The 24640-nt window shown below is 32.9% G+C and overlaps 1 protein-coding gene across 1 annotated transcript; it reads left to right on the top strand.

Annotated features, from left to right (window-relative positions):
* The first annotated feature begins 1031 nt into the window (after positions 1 to 1031).
* On the top strand, positions 1032 to 9449 carry LOC145016218 (NDR1/HIN1-like protein 13). Its single transcript, XM_078974603.1, has 2 exons — positions 1032 to 1313; positions 8338 to 9449. The coding sequence occupies exons 1-2, from the start codon at positions 1032 to 1034 to the stop codon at positions 9286 to 9288; spliced, it is 1233 nt and encodes a 410-aa protein (XP_078830729.1). The 3' UTR covers positions 9289 to 9449.
* Positions 9450 to 24640: the final 15191 nt, after the last annotated feature.

The following is a 24640-nucleotide window of genomic DNA, read 5'->3' on the forward strand; positions in this document are numbered from 1 at the left end:
TAAGTTGTTGCAGTTGGATTAAATAATCTTAGAGTGGTTGATTAGACCATGTTGTGCAACTCCTGTCTGAGTCTTAATCGTTGTAGGGATAAGTCTCCTACTCGAATAATTATCTGAGTTTTCTGTTAAGTATAAGTGTATTGCAGGGAAATTTGGCTTGTGACTCAGTTTTTTAGTGGGAATATCTAGTTATCAGAATTTTAGTAGCAAGTTGGGAGATAAGTACAATGAATTCGGCAATGATTTAGTGTGGGCGGTCTATCAAGGAGACAAACCACCTCAAGGCTACAGATTTCAGACTGAGTATATGTGATCATATTACAAGGAGTTCGTTCATCTACGGATTGAAGAGCCATGCGAGAGTTGGTTTTGGTTGCCCTGGGAAAGTTGGGGTATGCTTGTGGTTGTGACCATGACATTCAAGTTGTCTGGCATGTAAGGAATGGTAAGGAATGATATTGAGGACGAAATTTAAATTAAGTGGGGGAGAGTTGTAACACCCCGTTTACTAAATAAATAAATAGACAAATTAATGAATGAATAGTAGCCCTAAAACCTATAATATTTAGCGGGGTGTTGGTTTTGGGGAGCCAAATGATATAATTTAGGTTTTCGGGGGTTAAAGTGTAATTTTGGGATTTATTTCGTAAAGGTTTTCAGAAGTTAGGGGGTGTTTGGTAAGTATTGGACATATTATGAAAGGATTTTGAAGACTGGGGGCTGTTGGGTAAATTACAGATTGGATTTGAAAAGGATTTCAGAAGTCAGGGTATAAATGGTAAATATTGGAGCTAAATTGAAAGAAAAAGGAGAAGGAGGGTTCGATTGTGTCATTATGGGAGGAGGTTTCGTGAGTCAGGTTATATAACTCGTCACCCTCCCAGTAACCCTAATCCTAACATTAAGAGTCATCCGCCACCCTCATTTCCCTACCTCCAGCCACCACTACCAGCTCCGACCACTTGGCACCATCGAACACCTCCGGTGACTCTTATTGCCGGCAATGATGAAAACCAATAGGAAAACCAGGAATGACGTTGCACCAGTTGAAGACCAGGGAAGAAGTCGACGTCGTGGTTGTCATCGTTCTTGACTTTCCAGCCGCCACCATCGCTGTCAAAGCCAGGAACCACCGAGATAATCTCGATGTCGCCATTCCTGTTGTGGACGAGAACAAGGAAAAACATCATGATTTCGTTTCAATCGGGACCAGCGCCACCACCACTGCTGACAAAGACGAAGGGTCGTGCGCACCGTCTCCTCTCCAGTCTTCTGCCGCTGCGCCTCAGAAGATGCTCACCGTTGTCGCCACTGTCGATAGCGCCGACTGTTGAGTTGTTGTTGTCATATCAAACCATTGCTGATGCTGCACGCCACCAGGTGGGTGGCTGGGTTCATTTTGCGAGTAGAATGTGTGTGTATGTGCATCTGCCACTTATGTGCATGACATACGTGTGGTTTCTTGGTCAGATTTCACGAGAAAAGCCACTATCACCACCGTGAGGTAGTGACTGTCACTCTCTACCACCGCCTACTACCACAAAGGTGGCTGAGTGTGTGTATCTTATTGTGTATGTTTATTTTAGGAATAATGTGTTGTATAATTGTAATTAGTGACCTGAATAATCAAGGAAATTGATAACCACCACTGGGAGGTGTCGGCCCATTGACCACCACTACCCGAGGTGGAAGTGGGTGGTGACCGACTTATTTAACCATAATTGACCTAATGAAGCCCTAATTGACCTAAAAACCTAACCATTTGACTAATTGTCATACGATTGGGTTGGAAACCCTATTTAGGGTTTAGAAAACCCTAATGTTGGAAATGTGAGTCTTGGATTTTTCGGGACCCACGTTTACAGCATTGGATTTGGAATTTTGAATTACGCCCGACCACATTGTATGTTTGGACTAGTGGAGTGGTGGACTTAATGGATTAAGTCCTTAATGGGTTAAGTAGGAACACTTAACCCTAATCGTTATTTTATGTGAAAACCCTAATTTGGGTTTGGGTTCTTGTTGGGCCATTTCTTGGACTGGGCTACTATGGGCCTTCGTGGGCCAAATGGGAACAAGTTTGTGGACTAAGGAAATTATTGGGCTTTAGGATAAGGTCCATTGAAAAGGCTTGGGCCCAATTTGGAAAATTGGGCCATTAGTGGGCCAAAAATGAGCCTTGATGATTATGAGATATTGGACCATCGAAATTCCAAATGTTTGGACTTGAATAAATAATTAGGCCTTAAAATAAGACCATATAGATGTTTGGGCCCAATTTGGAAAATTGGGCTATATGTTGGGCCTTGATTCATTAATTGGTTTTTCGGCCTTTAGAGTGTGTGTTTGGGCCTTAGGCTTGGATCAAGCTAGCTTGGGGGTAAAGTAGTCTTTTACTCTATGCATGGACTTATAGTTATGTATTGGAACCCAATTATTAATTAGGTGTTGTTTTGATGTTGACAGTTCGGGAATATGTCAACCAGTAGCTAGAGTTTTATCCGCTGGACTTCGGCAGTGTAAGGTGAGTCTTTTTACCATACCAATGGTCGAAGGCACCAATGCTATCCTATTTATCTAGTTGCGATGATTATTACGGATGTGCTATTGATACATTATGTGTTTATGTGAAGACCATACCGGGGTTCCCATGGAAATTAGTTATATATGTTATACTAGTTGATTATAAGGTATATGATATGCTAGTTGTCTTTGTGATACTTGTATGAAAGGCCTTGGGGTGGGGGTGGGGGGGGGGGGGGGTTCCTGAGGCATTAGGATAAGATTATGTGGGGGTTCCCATGGCACACAGAGTAAGACCCTGGAGGGTTTCCAGGGCATCCTTATATGTTTATTTGCATGTATTATTTATATGGCATTGGGCTAAGACCATGTGGGGGTTCCCATGACACCCGGAGTAAGACCCTGGAGGGTTTCCAGGGCATCCCTATATATTAATATGCATGACTTGTGTAGTTGATATGGTTTCTGTGATTATGTGTGTAAGACCTTGGAGTGTTTCCATGGCTTCCTTATATGTTGATATAAGTGGCTTATGTGATTGACACGACCTATGTGATAGATATGGTTTATGCGGTTATGAGGATTATGTGGCATGCTCTGGGGAACTCACTAAGCTTCGTAATTACAGTTTTGTTTATGGTTTCAGGTATCATCGGTTTGGGAAAGGAAAGGCCCGACTTGATCGCAGCGCATACACCCGTGTTTCCACGATATATGTTGGGAAGAACTCTGATAAATGTTTTTAATTAATCATGTTTTTGGAATGTTTGGATTTAAAAGATATCTGTGTTTTGACTATAATAAAAATAAAATTTTTACTCTTGATTTTTGGGTCGTTACAATTATAATCCACTAAGTCACATTATCGTTAGACACGAGATGCATTAAACTATGGACCGAATATGAAATGTCAAATGCTACCATAAGCGTGTTTGATAACACTATCTGCTAGCAAGTAGTAGGTAGTTGGTAGTGGATAACGTTTTGTTAACACTACATGAGATAACTTTTTAGATTTGGAGTGTTTTGTTTAAAGAAAACGCTAAAAACCTATATATATATATATATATATATATATATATATATATATATATATATATATATATATATATATATATATATATATATATATATATATATATATATATATAACCGAGTTTTTTGTCAAATGTTAGAGACTCCCAGATACCCCAACCGCTCTTTGCTAAACACGCCCATAATTTTTTTTATATGGGTATCCTTATGTAAGGGTAACAATTTATAATACGACATGAAAAAAATACATGATATAGAGGAATATTCTGACGGAATTGAAATTCGAATTTGTGTCCCTATCGTGTCTAGTATAAAAATCACACCGTTATGTCGTTCGTGTTTATGTTCAAAATTCGAAACAAAATTGACTTTGATTTAGCATTTATCTGTCATATTTTTCGTGTTATGTATGATTTATTATTACTTAAATAAACTAATTAATTGGTTAATTTCATGTTAGTTAAAAAAGTAAATCATCGTGTCATATCATATTCGCGTTACATAAAATATTGCCGTATCGTGTCAGACAAAAACACAATACGATTACCTGTTTTGTTGCCTATATGCTCATGAAACTAAAACTTTTATAATGTTTTTGGGAGATGCTTATTGTTTTTCTTTTTTCCGCACGTTAAATCCTACTATAAACATCAACCACACATAAACCGTAAAACCTTAATATTTTGGATTGGTAGAAAGAAAATGAATCGTAAATTATGATTATATCCATCATAGCTTGTGGTATACAAACCGTTTAAACTTTTATGGTAATTTGAGAACATAAAGGGTCAAAATTGGATAACTTGGCCGAATCAATGAAAGTAATTGGATTACTTGGCCGAATCAATGAAAGTATGTGTTTGTTTGAAGGACTTTTTAACCATGCTGAAATGATATTCAAGAACCGCTCTCTTACCACCCATCGAAGAGTTCATACATGAAGAAAAGCTTACACAAGAGATACACCTCCAATCACCAAAGTACTGGGGATGACATTGATAAAGACACCATTCTAGAATTTTCACATTAGGATAAAATTCGATGTTATGAATACGACAAAATTCAAGGCAAATTAAAAGTATTTTCAGTTTTTATCCTTACACTGATGTACTTTTAGCATTAGTTTTTTATTTTTTATTTTAGAACCAAATATTATACACGTATTTATTTTGTTGGAGATATATATAAAACTGAAAAAAACAAATTAAAACCGTTTTTTAAAGAACTTTTTGAATTCGGATACCATAAAACTTGGATTATCTAAATCCTAATTTGATTACTCAGGTTACCCATATCCAATACAAAAATCTTAAAATACCAAATTTGGATTTATCAGGTATCCATATCCAATATACAAATCCAAAAATATATCTGGTTAATCTAGTTTCCGAGTTACTCAATGTTTGTGCATCTTTAAGCTCGTGCATAGGGCTGTAAACAAAGCGAACGAACATGAACAAAATTGTATTCATGTTCATTCGTTTAACTTTGAACGATAAACAAACGAACATTAATAACAAATAAATGAACAAAATTTTATGTTCGTGTTTAGTTATGTTCGTTTATTTAACTGGTAAACCTAAACCAATAGATATGAACATAAATAAACACAAACGAGCACAAAGACACATAATTAAGCGAACAAAATTTAACATTAAAGGACAAATACTAATGAACTTAAATGAACATAAACAAATAGATAGATGTGAACTTAAACAAACAAACACACACAATAACAAATGAATGAAGGTAAACGAACATAAATAAATTAACGAGAGCATTGTCCATGCTCGTTCGTTTAACTAAACGAATGATATATCTTATTCATGTTTGTTCGTTTATTAGATAAACGAATGTAAAATTCCGCCGAACGATTTACGAACAATTTGTTAAACGTTCAATTCGTTTGCAGTTTTAGTACATCCTTTTGATTGAGCTGTTATATTTGATTAAAATTAGTTGGATATGAATTCATAGTGGCATATCGGACTTGATTATAGTATATAACGAGATTTTAAGTCCGCATGTTACGGCGGAGGTTTAAGCATTATTTTTTGTTGAAAACACACTCCTATAAACTTAAAAAATATCCATTAATGATCATTTTCATGATTTTTTTGCATATCTAATGGAACATATTACTTTGCAACATTCTACCATTATTTTTTTATCATAGCATTCTACCGTTATTTAGCTTCAATTGGGTTAAAAGATACTTTCACTAAATATTTATCATAGCATTCCACCATTATTTTTTCTTAATGCAACATTTTACCTTGCAAAACCTACCGGGCTATAGCAATGTAAGTATATTGATATTATAGGTCAAACAATTTGAGTGCATTGCTAATCAGGGTTAAAAAAAATTATATCATCTACTTTCAGTAGATTACATCAACGTGAATTCATTAATGTACTGATCAATTGTGGACTTGTTTCCATATCTAGGGGACACAATTGACCAAAAACTTACAGTAGCTACATTCATATTATGGTATAGGCCATGGTTAAACCCACTAAAACTCTATTGAAATTCATTGGGATTTTTTGGCTTGAAAACTCCCCATACTCTATCAATCTTATTCAAATAATTCCATGCTGGTTCAAATATCAGTTTGTAGATATGTTCTGCAATTCCACCGTAGTCCCATCACCTCTACAAACGATAAAAAGAATAATAATACACTTGTTGATGTTTCTTATAATGTTTTGAATATTAACTTTAAATTAATTGTATATAATCAAAAACCATCAAAGTATCAGATTTTGATGGATTAAACAGCCAAAATTTTATTGGGCGTGTTTGGCATGGAGCTTTTGGAAGCGTTTGGGAGCTTCTAGCTTTTAGCTTTTGACAAAACGCTCTAGTTTAAACAAAAAGCTTCGTTTGGCAGTACGAGCGTTTAGCTTTTAGTTTTAACAAAACGCTCCGATTCTAAAAGCTACTTCATGTAGCTTTTAACAAAACGCTCCGGAGCTTTTGAAATCAATTTCCATAATTACCCTTAAAAATATATTTGTATATATTTTTTATTTTTAATAAATTGTCCTTTTATGTAATTTTATATATTTCAAAAGCTTCCAGTTACTTTTGCCAAACATTCATATAACAAATAAAAGCTACAGCTTCCCGCTACCAGCTACCAGCTATACGCTACCAGCTACCCGCTACCAGCTAACCGCTACCCGCTTCCAGCTAACAGCTACTTTTGCCAAACACGCCCATTATATATAAAATGGCAGTGATGTTTATGTGAAGAAGGTAATATGTGAGATGCGATATTAGAAAAAACTGATGAAAGTGTATTGGTATTTCTTGCATTTAGCACAATCAGGGGTTAAATGCAAGAAATAAACTATTTGTGTATTATATAGCATTCTATTTTCATTTTTTTTCTATTATATTACCATAATTACAATAAAGTACATGGCATGAATCAGAGGGTAAGGTACATTGCTATTCAGTAATTAACAATTTACAAAACCATTAGTTTATTTCAAAAAAGAAGCAATGTCCAATGCCTCTTTTATTTTAAAAAAAGATTCAAAGGACCTCTTTTATATTTACGAGAGGTCCTCATGGAGGTGGACAAAGATGTCATTTGTGACCTTATCCCTTCAGCTATGCCAGGGTTAGTTGGGCCTAATATTGAAAATATAGCTCATGAATCTATATTGCTTGCTACTCATAGAGATTTGGGCTAAAATGTAATAAACAATTAATAAACACTATAATTAACACCAAAGGGTCTCCAAAATTAAAAAATAAATAAATAAATAAGCTTGTTAATAAGAGATGCCTCCATTTTGCTCACGAATTTTGAAGCATGTAAATGATAAGGTTAATCTATACTTATTTTTTTAAAACATAAAAACATCATCGTACTTATGGTACTAAATGCTTGCTGTTTTCAGCTACTTTAAAATAACATCTTACTTTTCTTTTTAAATTCCAGATTAGACCAAAAAAAAAAAAAAATCCTACTTTTCTTTTTGAATTACATACTTGGACCAAAACCAAACTATGGAGAATTTTAGTTTTATTATTGTAATTCGACCAACAAAGATCAAAGTCTATTATGGTTTTCTGTTTGTAAGGAAGAGCTTTAGTTGACTATTGTAACAATTTAGTAAAAGTTTCTTACGAATTATTTTTCTGGAAACATATTTAAAGATTATAATCCTATTTAATGTAGTTATTAACCAAAACCGAGAAATAGAACTTACTTCATTTTTCATTTATTTTGAAATAGGATGATTGCTGTTTTCAAAAATCCAAAATTTAGGTTTTTTTTTTTTTTTTTTTTTTTTTTAAACTCAAATGCTTTTGGCCATTTATATTTTCAAATTTATCGTTAATAATTGGCATCAATATCCTACATTTCAATAACATCCTAATTTCATTTTTTTTAAAAAGGAGTTAGATCTGCACATAGAGAACAATAAGTTAGGTGCTTTAATTCATCATATGTTAGAAATTGGGATTGTACGTAATAAAGTTAGTGAATATTGTTGTTAAATAAATGAACTTATGATTACAATAAGTAAAAATAAACTTATGACCAAAATAAGTAAAATGAAAACCAGATATGCAAGCATCCAAATTTAGATAGTATAATATAATACTAAATATGAGTTTTGCATATATAATTCATAATTTCTTATCGAAATTAATCTTGTGCATTAATATTTAATTTCCCATCAAATTCGTAATCGAATTGAAGAATTTCCTTGGCGCTTAATGTATTTTTAAATTAACCAAACAAAATTTTATAATAGGCTAAAAATTCTTACACCAAGATCAATCCCACTCTATGTGCTCAACCTCTCAAATGGTTAATTCAGAAAAACCTCCCCTTCCCCCTGTATGCAAACCACCACCACCTTCTTCCACCATTATTGCCAAAACCACCACCATCCACCATCATTTTTGTTCCTTTCATGGAGGAGAGGGGGCCTCCCTCCACTTCCCATGTCTCCGGTGACCACCTCCCTAATTCCACCCACAAATACCACAGCATTCCCGCCACCAACAACTTCCAAGACGCTCCTCCGGGGACTTACGTTGTCCAAGTCCCTAAAGATCGAATTTACAGAACCCCACCACCAGAAAACGCTTTGATCGTGGAACGTTATCGTAACTCTCCTGCTAAGAAACAATCTAACTGTGTTAAATATCTGTTGATTTCCATCGCTATCATAGTGCTCCTTCTAGGATTCATAGGTGGGATTATGTTAGTGGTGATCAAGAAAGATGACCCTAGATTTCGCGTAGAACGTGTACGTGTTAACATGAAAGGAAAAAACCGACAGAAGAAAACCGATTTCGACATCACGTTGGCATCAAGAAACCCTAATGCTCACACGATCATATCATTTGATGATCATGGCAAAGCTGCTTTGTCTTTTAAAGATAGAAGATTCGCCATTGGAAGGTTTCCGTCGTCTGTACAAAGCCCTAAAAACTCGAAGGACGTGAAGTTAACCCTTACGAGTTCATCCAACAGTAAGTTACCGATGGGAATTCGAAAAAGCATGAATAGGACGACTGGAAAATCCCAAGGACATGTCGAAATATTACTAGAGTTTAGGGTTCCGGTGAAAATGAAGGTGGGGACGTTGCAGATGAAGAGCAAGACGATATCAATGTTGTGTCATTTCAAGGTCGATAATTTGGCCAAGAATCCACGTATTTTATCTCAAGATTGCGATTACTCCACGAGATACTAATCACATTCTCGATGGTGGTTTGATGGTTGTGATGGTGATTTGCCCTAGGATTTCGTTACCATTGAATTACTAGGTTTTTATAATTTTTAACTTGTTTAATTTTTTTCTTTTCGTTATAGTATTTAAAAGGAGAAAACGTTAGCCTTTAGATGTATGTAATTGTCCGCATATTGCCTTATGATTGGTATAATGCTCCATATCTTGAGTTTTGATTTGAATTTTACAAGACCTATTTAAATGATGTATTACATCGTCCTCAAGAAGAAACCCTATCCCTATAATTCCAAACATCCCATAGGTGAGACAAAACCACCGCTTCTTTGACTAAATTAAAAATGCTCGAACCAAGTTTCATTAATGAAAGTACTCTATTAATTCATATTAATACAAAGTAAAAGGACGCCGTAATTGCTAGGCTTACATAGTTACATCTAATAAGCGAATCAGAAAAAATAAAAAGCAAAATACCTATTACAACAGTTTATTCTCAACTACTTTGACTAGAGCTAGATTAGAGGGAAATGGAGCAATAATTGGTTAAAGCCGAGAGTGTTAATTAGTTTTTAACACTCCCTTGATTAAAAGTTGCAAAACTCCAAGTTGTACTTTGAGGAAATCGTGATTTGATTGTAGAAGTGCATTGGTGTCTGCTACTTGTTCATTTTTGTTGCATGTTATTTCTCTAGCATAACGATCGAGGCTTTGAATGTGATGAAACATATGTCAATGTGCATGATCCAAGAAGGCTGAATCGACGATACTTGCTTGGTCACTATTTGTAAAGCATATTAGTCCAAAATTTGAAACCTTTGAGTACTAGATTCAAAGCCCATAATATATAGATGGTGCTTGGTATATGTAAACTTTATATACCCACCCAAGGGTTAAGGGTAGAAGTGCTAATTACACTTAAAAGTGAGGTAGTTTCGTTTTGCTACTTCACTAAGGGAGTTAGAAAGAAACTCAGAACGAGGATGTTGAATCGCTACTAGATCTTAATAACACAATGAGAGATTAATGAGTCCATAAATCACAATGAATCGATTGATCCGAATTAGTTTATCCTGTGTGTGAAATGATATCGTATTACTTATATGTTGGAAATACATTATGTGGTTACGGTATGAGCTTTAGGTTGTCATGAATAATGAGTCCATAACCCACAATGAATCCACTGATCCGAATTATTCTATCCTATGTGTGGAGTGATATTGTATTACTTATATGCTGGAAATATATTATCTTGTTGCGGTATGAGTATTTGGTTGTCATGCATGTTAGATGATATATTATGTGATGCTGAATTCATGCTAGTCGATGGACTTAATGATGTTATATAAGGATGTTTGCATGCTAGATTATGGAAATTACTTTGTCTATAATGGTTATGAAAAATGCATGCTATGTAACACCCATAAAAAATCATAAAATTTTTAAACTTTTTAAAATACCAAAAACCACCGGTTATTACAAATTGTTTTCAAAATAGTTTAACTTTAGAGAAATCCCAGAAATCGTAACACCAAATGTGAGGAGGTGCACGATCAAGCCTTCGCCTTTCTGCGATCATCAGATGTACCTGAAACATAAATCCAAAACTGTAAGCCTAAAGCTAAGTGAGTTGTCCCAAAATACCACACCATACAAACCAGAACAATATCATGAACAAATAGTATGCATACAGAACCTTTAGCAAGATTGGACCGTCTTACCAGGCCTTCAGCCTATCTGGACTACTCACAGAACCTTCAGCATGACTAGACCGCCTCACCGGGCCTTCAGCCTATCTGGATCGTTCTCCAGGCCTTCTGCCTGACTGGTATGCCCTGTTGGGCCTTCGGTCTATCCGGGGCGCCCTAGATCTGTTAGCCTTCAACACACAGTAGGACCACCATCACATAACATCACATAAATATAAAACGCTAGCTAGCACATACAGTAATCATATAGGCCTAACCGATCATCAATTATAACATTATCCTATATACCAGGACACAGATCTAACATATCACTACACATAACATCATATGATAAACATGGATACAATCCAAAGGACCGACCTTGGTGCTTTCAACCTTGTTAGTATAGTGATGAGAACTCACCTTACACTGACGTATCAAACAGAACCTCCGATCGTTAGCCCACGAAAATCTCAAACTATCATAATAAATAACCCTCCAATTAATAAAATGATTATCACCTCAAATCCCCTAACTCATAATCGTCCATTAACTCTTCATTAACTGGGCCAAACCCAAGTCTAACCTTGACCCAAAAGGTCCAAAATATACAAGGACCATAATTGGCCCAATTTTCCAAATTATGCCCAACTCCTTATTGGGACTTTACTTAAGGTCCAAATTTCTAATTGGCCCGACACTCAAACTCAGAAAGTCCAATAAGGGCCCAAGATGAGCTGGCCCAAAGATGGCCCAAAATTATAGCCTAACTCGTAAAGGCCCATCAGAAGACATACGTTGGACGTACTCTGAAACTACGCGGGGTATACGCGAGCCTCACATTGACCGGAAACGATGGCGTTGACTGTGTACAAGGGGCATACTCCCCTCTACGCGGGGCGCACACTCGCAGAGTTCAAAACTCTAATAAGTGCTTAATGGCTTAAACACTTAAACCCAAATTCCAGATCCATCAACCAAATGTATCTCAGACGCATAAAGTCTCAAACTTTAAGACTTTGGACGTCCAAAAAGTCGTTAATACATGGTCTTAATCCATTAAGAGCTTTGTACCAAATACATGGGACACTTCTAGCCATTATGACTTCATTTTTTATCACTTGGGACCCTTCCTAGGGTCTGAAAGGACAACTTAAAACGTCCAAAACATAACATGTACCATATTGGGACTTTTGGGATAAGAAGAGTACCAAAAAGCTAACAAAACAAGATCCACACAATACAAGGACAAAGTCAGAAGCTTTTTACTTTCTAGAGCTTCTAAATGACAAGATGATCCCAGATCTACAAGCTTGTTTCACTATCCAAACACCTTGATGAAACTTCTTCTTCTTCAAACACATAAGAATACACTCTTAGCTCTCTCTCTCTCTCACACACACACACACACAAAAGAGAAGCTAGGGTTTTCCAAAAACGATCTCGGGACTTGGAGGCTGAAAGCATAAGGGTAAAGGGTGCATAATGGGGTTTAAATACCCAACAAACCCTAAAAGTTAGGGTTGCACTCAGACATATGTACGCCTTGCATACATATATGTATGCCCTGCATACTAAGGCACGCCTTAGTACACTAAGCGTACTCATATGTACGCATAGCGTACTCCCCCTCCGCCTAAAATTACCAATTTGCCCCTTGGGCCTCTTAGGGCTAAATTCAACCAAAATCAAGGACCAACATGACATATTATTTCCAAGGGGAGGATTTGAAAATACCTGGAATCACGGGATGTTACATGCTAGTGATGTAATGTGAATTGTTAAGTGGTGAAAATTATACATAATGGTTTTGGATGAATATGAATTCCTCTGTATGTAAATAATTATAAACTAAAAATTAATAAATTGGGAGCATACTTAAAGGCACAATCATATTAACCTTAATCATGCATACCCTATCTGGATTGTACGGTGACTTATGTGTTGAAAGATACCTTAGGTAAAAGAGCTTAAGCCATAGAAGAGTCGATGGTTTTCTAGATGTCCATTTCAAAACATGGTTGTTGCAATGGGTGGAATGGAGTGATGTTAGCTTTAATAGGAAAGCTAACACAAGCATCACATTGGGTATATGTGATGTATGTGATTGTATCGGCATCATTCGTACCAATCATTAATGGCACTGTGAAATACTTTTATTTTGTAACATTGGAGAAGCGAAAGCAATGAACTGGGTGACCATGTCATGAGTGAGAGTCACGCCTCACCTGGTGTATTTGTCTAGCCGATCAGGCTAGTAGTAAATTGTGTTGTTACCTTGTGGTTAGCGATGTAGGAACCTATGTATATGATGAAAAAAATTACTACGAGGAATAAGGATAAGTGATTACAATTATTGATTATTATTAATAGTAATTACTATGTGGAATAAGGATAAGTAATTACATAAATGAATTATTATTAACATTATTTACAATGAGGTATGAGGATAAGAAATTACAATGATGACTTATTATTAATAGTAATCACAACAAGGAATGAGGATACATAATTACAATGAGGAATTAAACAAGGAACAATATGTAATACAATATTATAACGATGTATAATGATTGCATGTGATGTTATATATTTTGTGAAGTTGAATGTAAGAACCCGAAATTTAGAGAAAGTTGACTTTTAGTCAAATATTAACCAAAAGGGAAAAATGTTCATTAATGAGAATATGAAGTTGTGGCTTCATGAAAATGGCTAAGATGAGTTTAAGTAACTTATTATAGAATAAGTTTAAGAGAAAGAATGCATGAGAAGATACCTTTTGGCTAAAATGGTAAATTGAGTATTTTTATGCTTTTGGTCAAAGTTTGTGACTTAATAAATTAAGACTCATATTAATGTAGTGAGACATGACTTAACAAAATTGTAGAGTATGTTCCTACTTTTGCGTAGATATAAAGATCATAGAAAACAGGTTAGAAACAAAGATATTATGCATGTTACAAGTTCTCAACGGAAAGGTGAGTTATTACAATGATAAGGATATTATGCACGTTAGAAGATATTATGCACGTTAGAAGATGGAATTCAATCAACAATATAAATTTTCTAATCTCTAGATACCGCAACATAGTATATATGTAACACCCCAAAATTTTCAAAACGTTTTCAAATACTATGGTTATAAAAACATTTCGTATTAACCCACATTCCACAAAAATCAGTCCTACAAAAAAATTACAATTAAAACCTTTGGTGTTACTATTAAGCACCATATAATCATAGCAAGAAAATATGAATTACATTAATAACATTAATAAGGAACTTGACAAGTTCCACTAATTTCTCTATCTCTTGACTTCTAACTTTCATCTATCATATTTTCTTCTTTATTGCAACCTGGAATACATGGCATTAAAAAGAGATACGTAAGACAAAAATGTCTCGTGTGCTACGTGGTTGTAAGAATAAAACAATTTCGATCATTTTCAAAGAAAAACTTCTTTCATGCATATCGTAAAACTTTTTCAATCAATTTAATGAAAAAGCATTTCATACGTAACATAACATCTCATATCATAAGTATCATTTCTTATCTTATCATTTCATTATCTTCTTTTCCATTTCCATTTCCATTTTTCCATTAAGGGCTAATTTTGGTATTAAACTGTCGTCATTTTATACTTAGGGCCTAGCAATATCCTCAAGTCTATACCAAGATGGAAAGAACAAATCAATCAACCAATGCATCATTTCCATTAAGACATCTATCTCGCAAATGGGAGGCATCACCCCGATATATTCCTCTATATCCTGTTACGGGGACATCATGGTGCGAGTAAAATATTCGTTTCATTCATTTCCAAGTCTTTTCATTACATCCTGTTTCATTTCATTACATTCCACTTTTTTCCATTACTTTTAATTTTTTGTCATTACTTTCCATACTTTACACATTCCATACATTAGTAGCAAAAACTTATTTCAAAAGTAAAGTATCTATATTTTGAAAAGCTTCAAGCACATTTTCAAAACAATCGATCTTCCAAAACGTTCTTTTATTTCAAAAACATCTTTGCCTTCAAGACATTCTTTCCAAATATTCATTCCAAAAACATTTGACATTTTCCTTTCAAAACATTTCATATATCAAACATTAGTGTTTTATTATCAAAAATCATTTTTATATGTACCCTAAAGTAGGAAAATGCCAATGCTTACTCACCTTAGTCACACGAAGGTTATCTAGTCCTCTTCTAGCTCCATTCCTTGGAACAACCCTCTTCAAATACTACCTACACCATATATGGACATAAGTAATTAAAATGACCAAAATACCCCTTATATGTTCCTTTACAAAACTACTTTAAATCATTCCTCATGCAAAAATATGAATATGGGCGAAAACTGTGCGTAAATCTGAGTCCGTATGCAAAAGTTATGAAGAAAAAAAAAAGAAAACCTCTAATAAGGATTTATGCGGGTTGTGTAAATTAAAGCATGCATTTACACGGGCCGTGTTTTCATGTCTGCACGCACACAAAACTCGATTTTTCTCAAAACATCACTATACTTTGAATAGTTCTTGAAGACCCTTTTACAAACCACTTTGTACCATTTGTATAGGTTCTTACATATGTTTAGGAGGTGTTTTATCATCTAGAAACACCCCATTTAATCCATTAAGTGATCATTGAACTCCTTAAAGACATAATGTTTCTTATATTTTCCAAGAGGATGGTTAGTTATGCTACAATGGAATTGGACATTCCCAAGTCTACAAAACTTGAACCTAACTCAATGTATACTCATTTGAAAGTTGTTAAGCATATAAAACCACATTTAATCTCATTGTAAATAACCAATCTAACAATGGAATCCTCAATTCAATTCCATGTTCCCAAATTGCCCATGGGTTAAAACAACCACTAGAGCTAGGACTTCCCTAACATTCCTTCAATTTAATGTTCCAATAACATATCTAGAGTGTCAATTCATGCTCTTGAATGTCATTCACTTCTTAGATGCTAATAACTATGTAATTATAAATAGATTTCCTAAAATGCCCTTATGGCCAATTATTCCGTAAATTCAACTATAGATCACTCAAGCCTTCATATTCTTGCATTCAAATCATATTGTTAGTATCAACTCATGATTATGAGTATCATATACTCATCAAATGCTCACATTCCAAGAATTTCAGTGTTTTCAACACAATTTCTCATTTAACCATCAAAAACCCATGTTTATGTTTGATTCCACCATTATGGATGAATTTTAACATTCCAATTGGTTTTATTGCTATCAAATATCATCTAGGTCATAGAATACAATCTCGGTTCATCATCAATTGAAATATTCCCAAATTTGGGTTTCCTAGGGTTCATGGAGATTTTACCCAAATAATCAAATTTACAAATACAATGATTGGATGGAGTTTAGAACCATGGAAACCACTCAAGGGAGTTTAGAAAAACAAACCCTAATAATCTATTAAGGCAAAAACCGACATTGGGCTTCAATCCCCAATGATGAACTCGAGATATAGAGGTAGTTGAGAAGAATTTATACATTCTTAGCTTTTGATTGCTTCTCTTCTTGCTTGGATGCTTCAAAACTTCATTTGAATCAAACCCTAGGTGCTAAAGAGTGAAGAATCACCGTTTCACATCATTCTACTTCCTCTCATCAATCTCATTTTGCTGAAAATGAAGAGAGTTCATTCTTATTTTCGGATTTTACACATTTAGTCCATTTATTTTACAACTTTTGTAAAATTTACCATTTCTTCATTTCTTTTCACATTTGTCTAAAATAGGTTGACATAATGAGTACTTGACCATCCCATTCTTAACATTTCTCATCCATTTAACCTTGGTGAGTCAACCCTTGGTGAAACATACTTTTCCAAATTGACACTTTGGGTCCCTTAACTTTGAAATGTTAACATCTCAACCTTTAACTTTGCAAGCTTCATATCGTCTAATGATATGATTATTATTTAAATGATTTAATTATGTAAATCCTACTTTATTTAAATATCTTAATAAATTTAAGAACCTTATCTAAAATTTTAGGATGTTACAAATATCTACCCCTTAAAAGGTTTCCGTTCTCAGAGTTATTCCGTGATCTATCTCATTAGGATTTCATCCCATCATGTAACATCTCGTGATTCCATGTATTTTCAAATCATTCCCTAAGTAAGTAATATGTCATGCTGGTCCTTGATTTTGGTGGAATTTAGCCCGAAGAGGCCCAAGGGGAAAATTGGTAATTTTGGTTGGAGGAGGAGTACGCTAGGCGTAGATATGAGTACGCTAGGCATACTAGGGCACGCCCTAGTTTGCAGGGTGTATGTATCTCCGAGTGTAACCCTAACTTTTAGGGTTTGTTAGGTATTTAAACCCCATTATGGATCCTTTACCCCCATCCTTTCAGCCTCCAAGTCCCGAGATCGTTTTTGACAAACCCTTGCTTCTCTTCCGTGTGTGTGAGCTAAGAGTGTGTTCTTGTGTGGTTGAAGAAGAAGAAGTTGCATCAAGGTGTATGGAGAGTGAATCAAGATTGCAGATCTGATATCATCTTGTCATTTAGAAGCTCCAGAAGGTAAAAAGCTTCTGCCTTTGTGCTTGTATTGTGTGGATCTTGTTTTATTAGCTTTTTGGTACTCTTCATGTCCCAAAAGTCCTAATATGGTGGATGTTATGTTTTGGACATTATAAGTTGTCCTTTCAGACCCTAGGAAGGGTCCTAAGTGATAAAAATGAAGTCCTAATGGCTAGAAGTGTCCCATGCATATTGTAGAAAGATCTTAATTGATTTAGACCATGTATTAAGGACTTTTTATACTTCCAAAGTCTTAAAGTTTGAGATTTTATGCTTTTAAGATACATTTGGTCGATGTATCTGGAATTTAGGCTTAACTGATTAAGCCATTAAGCACTTATTAGAGTTTTGAACTCTGTGAGGGTACGCTTTGTGTAGAGGGGAGTATGCCCCACATATGCAGTCAATGCGAGGCTCGTGTATACCCCGCGTAGTTTCAAAGTACACCTAATGCATGTCTTCTGATGGGCCTTTGCGAGTTGGGCTATCTTTGGGCCAACTCGTCCTTGACCCTTGTTGGACTTTTTGAGTTTGAGTGTTGGGCCAGGTAGAAATTTGGACCTTATGATAAGGCCCAATGTTGACCTTATGGATTGGGATACTTCCATGGATATTGTTGGCCTTAGTGGGCCATCTGGAATCGAACGTTTGGGCTAAGGGAGCATTATTGGGCCTTGGGCTAAGGCCCATGTGAAGGGATTGGGCCCAATTGGAAATTGGGCCATATTTTGGGCCTTGATGGATTGTTTAACTTTTGGGCCAATTGGATTGTGGTTAAGGGCTTCATTCTTAGACCAAGCTATGTTATGGGTAAAATAGTTTTCTAACCCCAAGTAGGGATTTCCGGTTATGATGTAGATCCCAAATTTAATTAGTTTTTATTTAGAAATTGATAGCTTGGGGAGATGTAGAACCAGCAGTCAGAGATAATTTGTTTCATTCATCTTCTCGACGTGAGTGTCCCCACGGGGTTTAGCAGGTCTAAGGCACCAAGTCCGACCCTTTTATTGGTTATGTCGATATACTTCTTGTCTGTGTGATACTTGTATGTGCTTGTATATGTATGTTTATTGGGCGGGGCCCGTATTGCGAGTGTGGGCGGGGTCCGTATCTCATTGGACGAGGACCGTTATGCGAGTGTAGGCGGGGCCTGTATCTTATTAGGTGGGGCTCGTTATGCGAGTGTAGGCGGGGCCCGTATCTCATTGGGCGAGGCCCGTTATAGGATTTATTTAGTATGCAGTATCTTGGGGAACTCAGTAAGCTTTGTGCTTACGGTTTTTAGTTTATGTTTTAGGTACTTTTTGTTCCAAGGAAAAAAGCTCGTGTTGACCGCATCGCATACACCATATGGATTCTGTTTATGGGACGTACTCTGATTTTCAAGATGTTTGACATATTTATTTGTTTGGGATGTATGAACAATGTTTTGTAATATTGTTTTTACTTAAATAAAAAATGAAAATTTTGGGTCATAATACCTGGATGTTTCAGATTCGTCCACAATCAATCCTATATGCACACAATAGATAGTTAGAACACAATAACCAAACTTTCTCTCTCTCTCTCTATATATATATATATGTATGTATATATATATATGTGTGTGTGTGTATGTGGGTGGAAAAGTTTAATAGAGAACCATTATTCATCAAGGAACTAATGAACCAATCTAAAGCGTCAAAGTGATCAACGACATAAAGAGGGTTGTAGACTTTTACAATGGACGCACATACACCGAATTATAATAAAATCACTTTCTTTTTTTCGTTTAATTTTTTAGACCATGTTTTTTTTTTATCAAAACAAGAAATTGAATATACCATTGTTCATGATTTTTCGTCATCTTTATATAGAGATCCATGTGGGTATACAAAAAATGAATTTTTTTTCAAAAAAAATTCACTTCATTTATTTGTTTTTTGAAAAGTTAACACCAACTTTTATCGGAATTTTTTAATAAATATATTAGAATTCAAAATTTTGGGTACTTTTTAAACATAGATTCATAATACTGTAAAATAAATGAAATTTCAATACAGATTTACATTGTAAATTTGAGCAGATCCACAATGTGAATAATAATAATAATAATAATAATAATAATAATAATAATAATAATAATAATAATAATAATTTAGATTTACATTGTGAATGTTAAAATTGAAATATTTATAGTTTAGATTCATAATATAAATCTGAACTAATCGAGTTTTTTTTAATCGTTGATTATGTTTATTAATAATGGACAAAAAATTAGATTTTTGGTATAATTTAATTTTTTACAAAAATAAACTTAAATATTAAAATAAAGCATCAAAACGAATTGAGTTTTTTTTTCAAAAAAACAAGTTTGGTTTATATATATATATATCAACATATATTTCGATAAAAACATGGCTTAATATAATTTAAACAAAAAAAGAGCTGAATTTTTTTGGTAAAGAAATAGTTTTATGGTATAATTTGATGTATATGTGTATCCACCGTACAAGTGTACATCCATTCATTTGGTCGTTGATTGCTTTAAATTTCAATGATAATGATAACGATTAGTACTTTTGTTCCTTGTTAATAATGGTCCTCTGTCGAACATCACCTTATATATATATATATATATATATATATATATATATATATATATATATATATATATATATATATATATAATAAGAAATTCAATAAAGAACCATTATTAATCAATAAACAAATGAAAAAAAATCCAAAACGTCGTAATTGAAAGCAATCAACGATAAAAGAAAATGTTGTAGATTTTTACAATGGACACACATACATCAGATTATAATAAACCCACTTCCATTTTTTTATGGTTTAATTTTTTTTGTCATGTTTTTTATCGAAAATAAAACAAATATACTGTTATATATGAATTTTCGTCATTTTTCTATCCCATATTGATATATAAAAATGATTTCATTTTCAAAAGGAATACTTCATTTTTTTTTTTTTGAAAAGTTAAGCTCTATTTTTGTTGAAAAAACTTAATAAATATACAAAATTCATATTTTTTTGGTACTTATTAAACTTGGAGTCACATTGATGACTAACAAAATTGAATTTCAGTTAATATTTACATTGTGATCTGCTTTGATTCACAATATGAATAATAGTAAGCAGATTCACGGAGTGAATTCTAAAAACTAAATTATATACAGTTAAGATTCACAATATGAATAAATCAATTTGTTGATTTTACAAAACTAATTTACGAGTTGGAATTATAAGTTAGATTTACATTATGAATGTTAAAATTGAAAAATTTATAGTTTAAATTCACAGTGTGAATATGAACTGATCGAGTTTTTTATTTTTTATTGATCATTTTTAATCGTTATGATGTTTATTAACAAACGACAAAAAATTAAGATTTTTTGTATAATTTGTTTTCTTTTGATAAAAAATAAACTTAAAATATTGAATAAAAACAACAAAACGAAATGGAGTTTTCTGAAAGGAAGTTTGTTTTTTATATATCAACATGGATCTCTACGGAAAATAACGGAAAATCGTGGCAATGGTATATACATTTTTTTCGATAAAAAACATGATTTTAAAAAAAAATTAACGAAACAAAGGAGGTGAGTTTTTTAGTAAAATTGTGGTTTTATCGTATAATCTGGTGTATGTGCATCCAATGTACAAGTATATTCATTTATGTGGCTGTTGAACATTATGAATTCTGGCCCTCACAATTGGTTCCTTAGTTCATTGTTAATCATAGTTCTCTATTGAACCTTACAATATATATATATATATATATATATATATATATATATATATATATATATATATATATATATATATATATAAAAGGAAGGTTAATTTGAAAATAAAAAAATCCTAAAAAAACCCTAAAAATACATAAAAAATACTTAGATATTACAAAACCTTTTTTTTTTTTAATTTTTATAAAAAAATCGCATGTTTTTTAATAAATTCGCTGAAAAAAATTAAAAATCAACTTTTTTTTAAAAAAAAAATAGTAAATTTATTTAAAATCCTACGATTTTTTCATAAAAAAATTTAAAAAAAAAAGTTTTGTGATCTTTAAGTAATTTTTATGCATTTTTATGATTTTTAGGGTTTTTTGTTTTCCATATATATATATATATATATATATATATATATATATATATATATATATATATATATATATATATATAGAGAGAGAGAGAGAGAGAGAGAGAGAGAATAAGGTTCAATTGAGAAAAAAATTTTGATAATGAGAGAATGAATCTGGGCTACCGCTGGACAAACATCAAATTCAATTGCAATTTCTAATCGTATTCACAGCTTAATAGAACAAACATTATAGTTCTCATTTCTTTGGTAATACTTTTTAATGCATACAATTTTATTTTTGCAACCAAATATACAAAATTTTAATAAAACAAAATAGATTTATCTCTTGACATATTAAACTTTTCTTTTTCTAAATTTTAGATTTCTTGAAAAATATATCGTGTACAAGATATATTAATAGTTTAAAATATCATAATCACAATTTAATAAACATAATAATTCACTAACTTAATATTTTTATCTATAACTTCATTCCTATTTTAAAACAAATTTTATATAAAATATACAACTTAATACAGTCCATTGATAGTTTAATACACAAAGTTCACAACTTATTACAATTCATTTTACAATAATTCAAATTTCAAAGAAGTTAAACTCAAACTTTATTATGACCACCAAATACCACACGACACCAAAAACCACATGTGCCACCATTATAATCACCATTATTTCTAAATCAAATATGTATATATAAAGTATAAATTAACAGCTTAAATATGATATTCACAATTTATTAAACCAATTAATTCACTTATTTAGAGTTTAATGCAAAATAATTATGCAATACAAATAATAAATACATTCATAAGAAAATTAATACAAGCATTCATATATAAATCATTCATATTTTTCACACAAAAATTCATTAAAATTTTACAGCTTAATATAGTCAATGTACAGTTTAAACAAAAAATTTACAACTTAATGCAGTCAATTAACAGTTTAAAACTTAAAAATCATAATTTAATATACACAACTTAACTAATAGTTATAAGTTGGTTAATAAAGTTAAATAAATATCAAAACTAAAGTGTAATAATATATAAACTAAATTTCAATATTAAAATAATATCTTTACTTCTACTTATAGAGTTATGTTTTTTTTTTTTTTTTTTTAACTTTTAACATATTATACTTAATTTATTAGTTTTAATATATTGTTGGATGTAAAACATTATCATTTTAAATATACAATTTTAGAACAATTTGTATAGAATACTTAAATTATTAATTTAAATATAACTTTATAGAGTCAACTTAAATATAAATTTTAGTTTAACTTAAACAACCCAAAAAATATTTTGTAGATAGTTAAAAGTGATGAATTGTAGCATCTTTCTAATAATGATTATAAGTTGGTTAATAAAGTTAAATAAATATCAAACCTCATGTGTAATCATAAGTAAACTAAATTTCAATTAAAAAAAAATATATTTACTTCTACTTATAAAGTTACGTCTTTAACTTTTAATATATTATACTTAATTTATTAGATTTAAAATGTTGTTATATATAAACAATTATCAGTTTAAAGCTACAACTTTTGAACAGTTTGAACAAAATACTTAAGTTATTAATTTAAGTATAACATTATAGTATCAATATAAATATAAATTTTAGTTCCACTTAAAAAAACCAAAGAATGTTTTGTAAATAGTTAAAAGTGATAAATTGTAATCTCAATTTAACTAAAATATTTCCTAAACATCTTTTTTTAATCATTAAAAGTTTTCAAATAAGTAGCTTAAAATACTTTCAATAGCAATAGTTACGAATAACTCTATATAAATGATTATATTGTTATATTTAAAATAAAAAACAATGTTGATGTTTTAAAAGTTTATAATGATAGAAATTAAAACATTAAGCAAATAAATTTTAAACAATTAACTAACAATAACAACAACTATAAATAACATTAAACCATAGATTATATTTAATTTTATTCCTGTGTAACTCGCAGGTAGAAGTCATTCAAACCATTGACTAATATTAAAATCTAATATTATATTTCTATTTATAAAATTATGACTTTAACTTTTTAACATATTATAGTTAACTTATTAGTTTAAATTTGTTGTCATATATTAGCATGTAACAGCCCGAAATCCAGGTATGTTTCTATTTAGCCCTGCATCTTCGCTATGTTGCCATTTAGGGTTTGCATGTTAGGCGAGTACGCTGGGCGTACCAGGAGTACGATGCATGTACTCGCGCGCTTCATTTGGACGCTTTCACCCTCGGGTACGCTGGGCATACCCAAGGTTACGCTGGGCGTAATCGGTCCAGACCTAAAAACCCTAATCCATTCGGAGGGCTATAAAAGGAATGTGTGGCTGGACTTTTCAGCCACCATCCCTCAGAGAGAAACCCTAAAGAGAGTGTGCATTCGTTCTTAGGCCATTTTGTGAGTATTCTAAGCTTGGTGGTGCCATTCCAAGGTAGCAAAGGAGAAGAAGAACTCATTGGGAAGGCTAGAAGTGGTGTTCAAGTGTGGATCTGAGCTTTGCAAAGGTTGAAGCTTCATTATCAGGTAAAAAGTTCGGATCTTGACATAGGGTTCATGTTATATGCTTCAAGTACCATTTTCTAGGGTTTTAGTCCCAAATGTGGAGACTTTTTGTGCAAATGGTCTCCATAAGCTTAGATCCATCATATTTCTGGTCTATTGGAGTTGTAGACTCATAAAAAGGATATCTTGGACGTGAATGTTACACCATGCATGAGATCTAGGTCCTTGAGTTGGAATAGAATGATGTTAAGAAGTGTTGGAGCCTTTACAGCCATGCCAAGGCTTATGGGTATAGACGCATAAACAAAGTCGGATCTAGAAGTTGGAGTAATGGCTTAACCGATTAAGACTAGAAATGAAGTATGTTAAAGTCTGATGGTTACGCTGGGCGTAACTCCCAGTACGCGCAACGTACTGAGCGGAGACCCCAATCCATGGGTTGGCGATGTACGCCCCGCGTACATCAAGCAGTACGCCCCGCGTA

This window comes from Lactuca saligna, chromosome 9 (genome assembly GCF_052625555.1).
Source record: "Lactuca saligna cultivar CGN05327 chromosome 9, ASM5262555v1, whole genome shotgun sequence".
In the NCBI taxonomy this organism is placed as follows: Eukaryota; Viridiplantae; Streptophyta; class Magnoliopsida; order Asterales; family Asteraceae; genus Lactuca; species Lactuca saligna.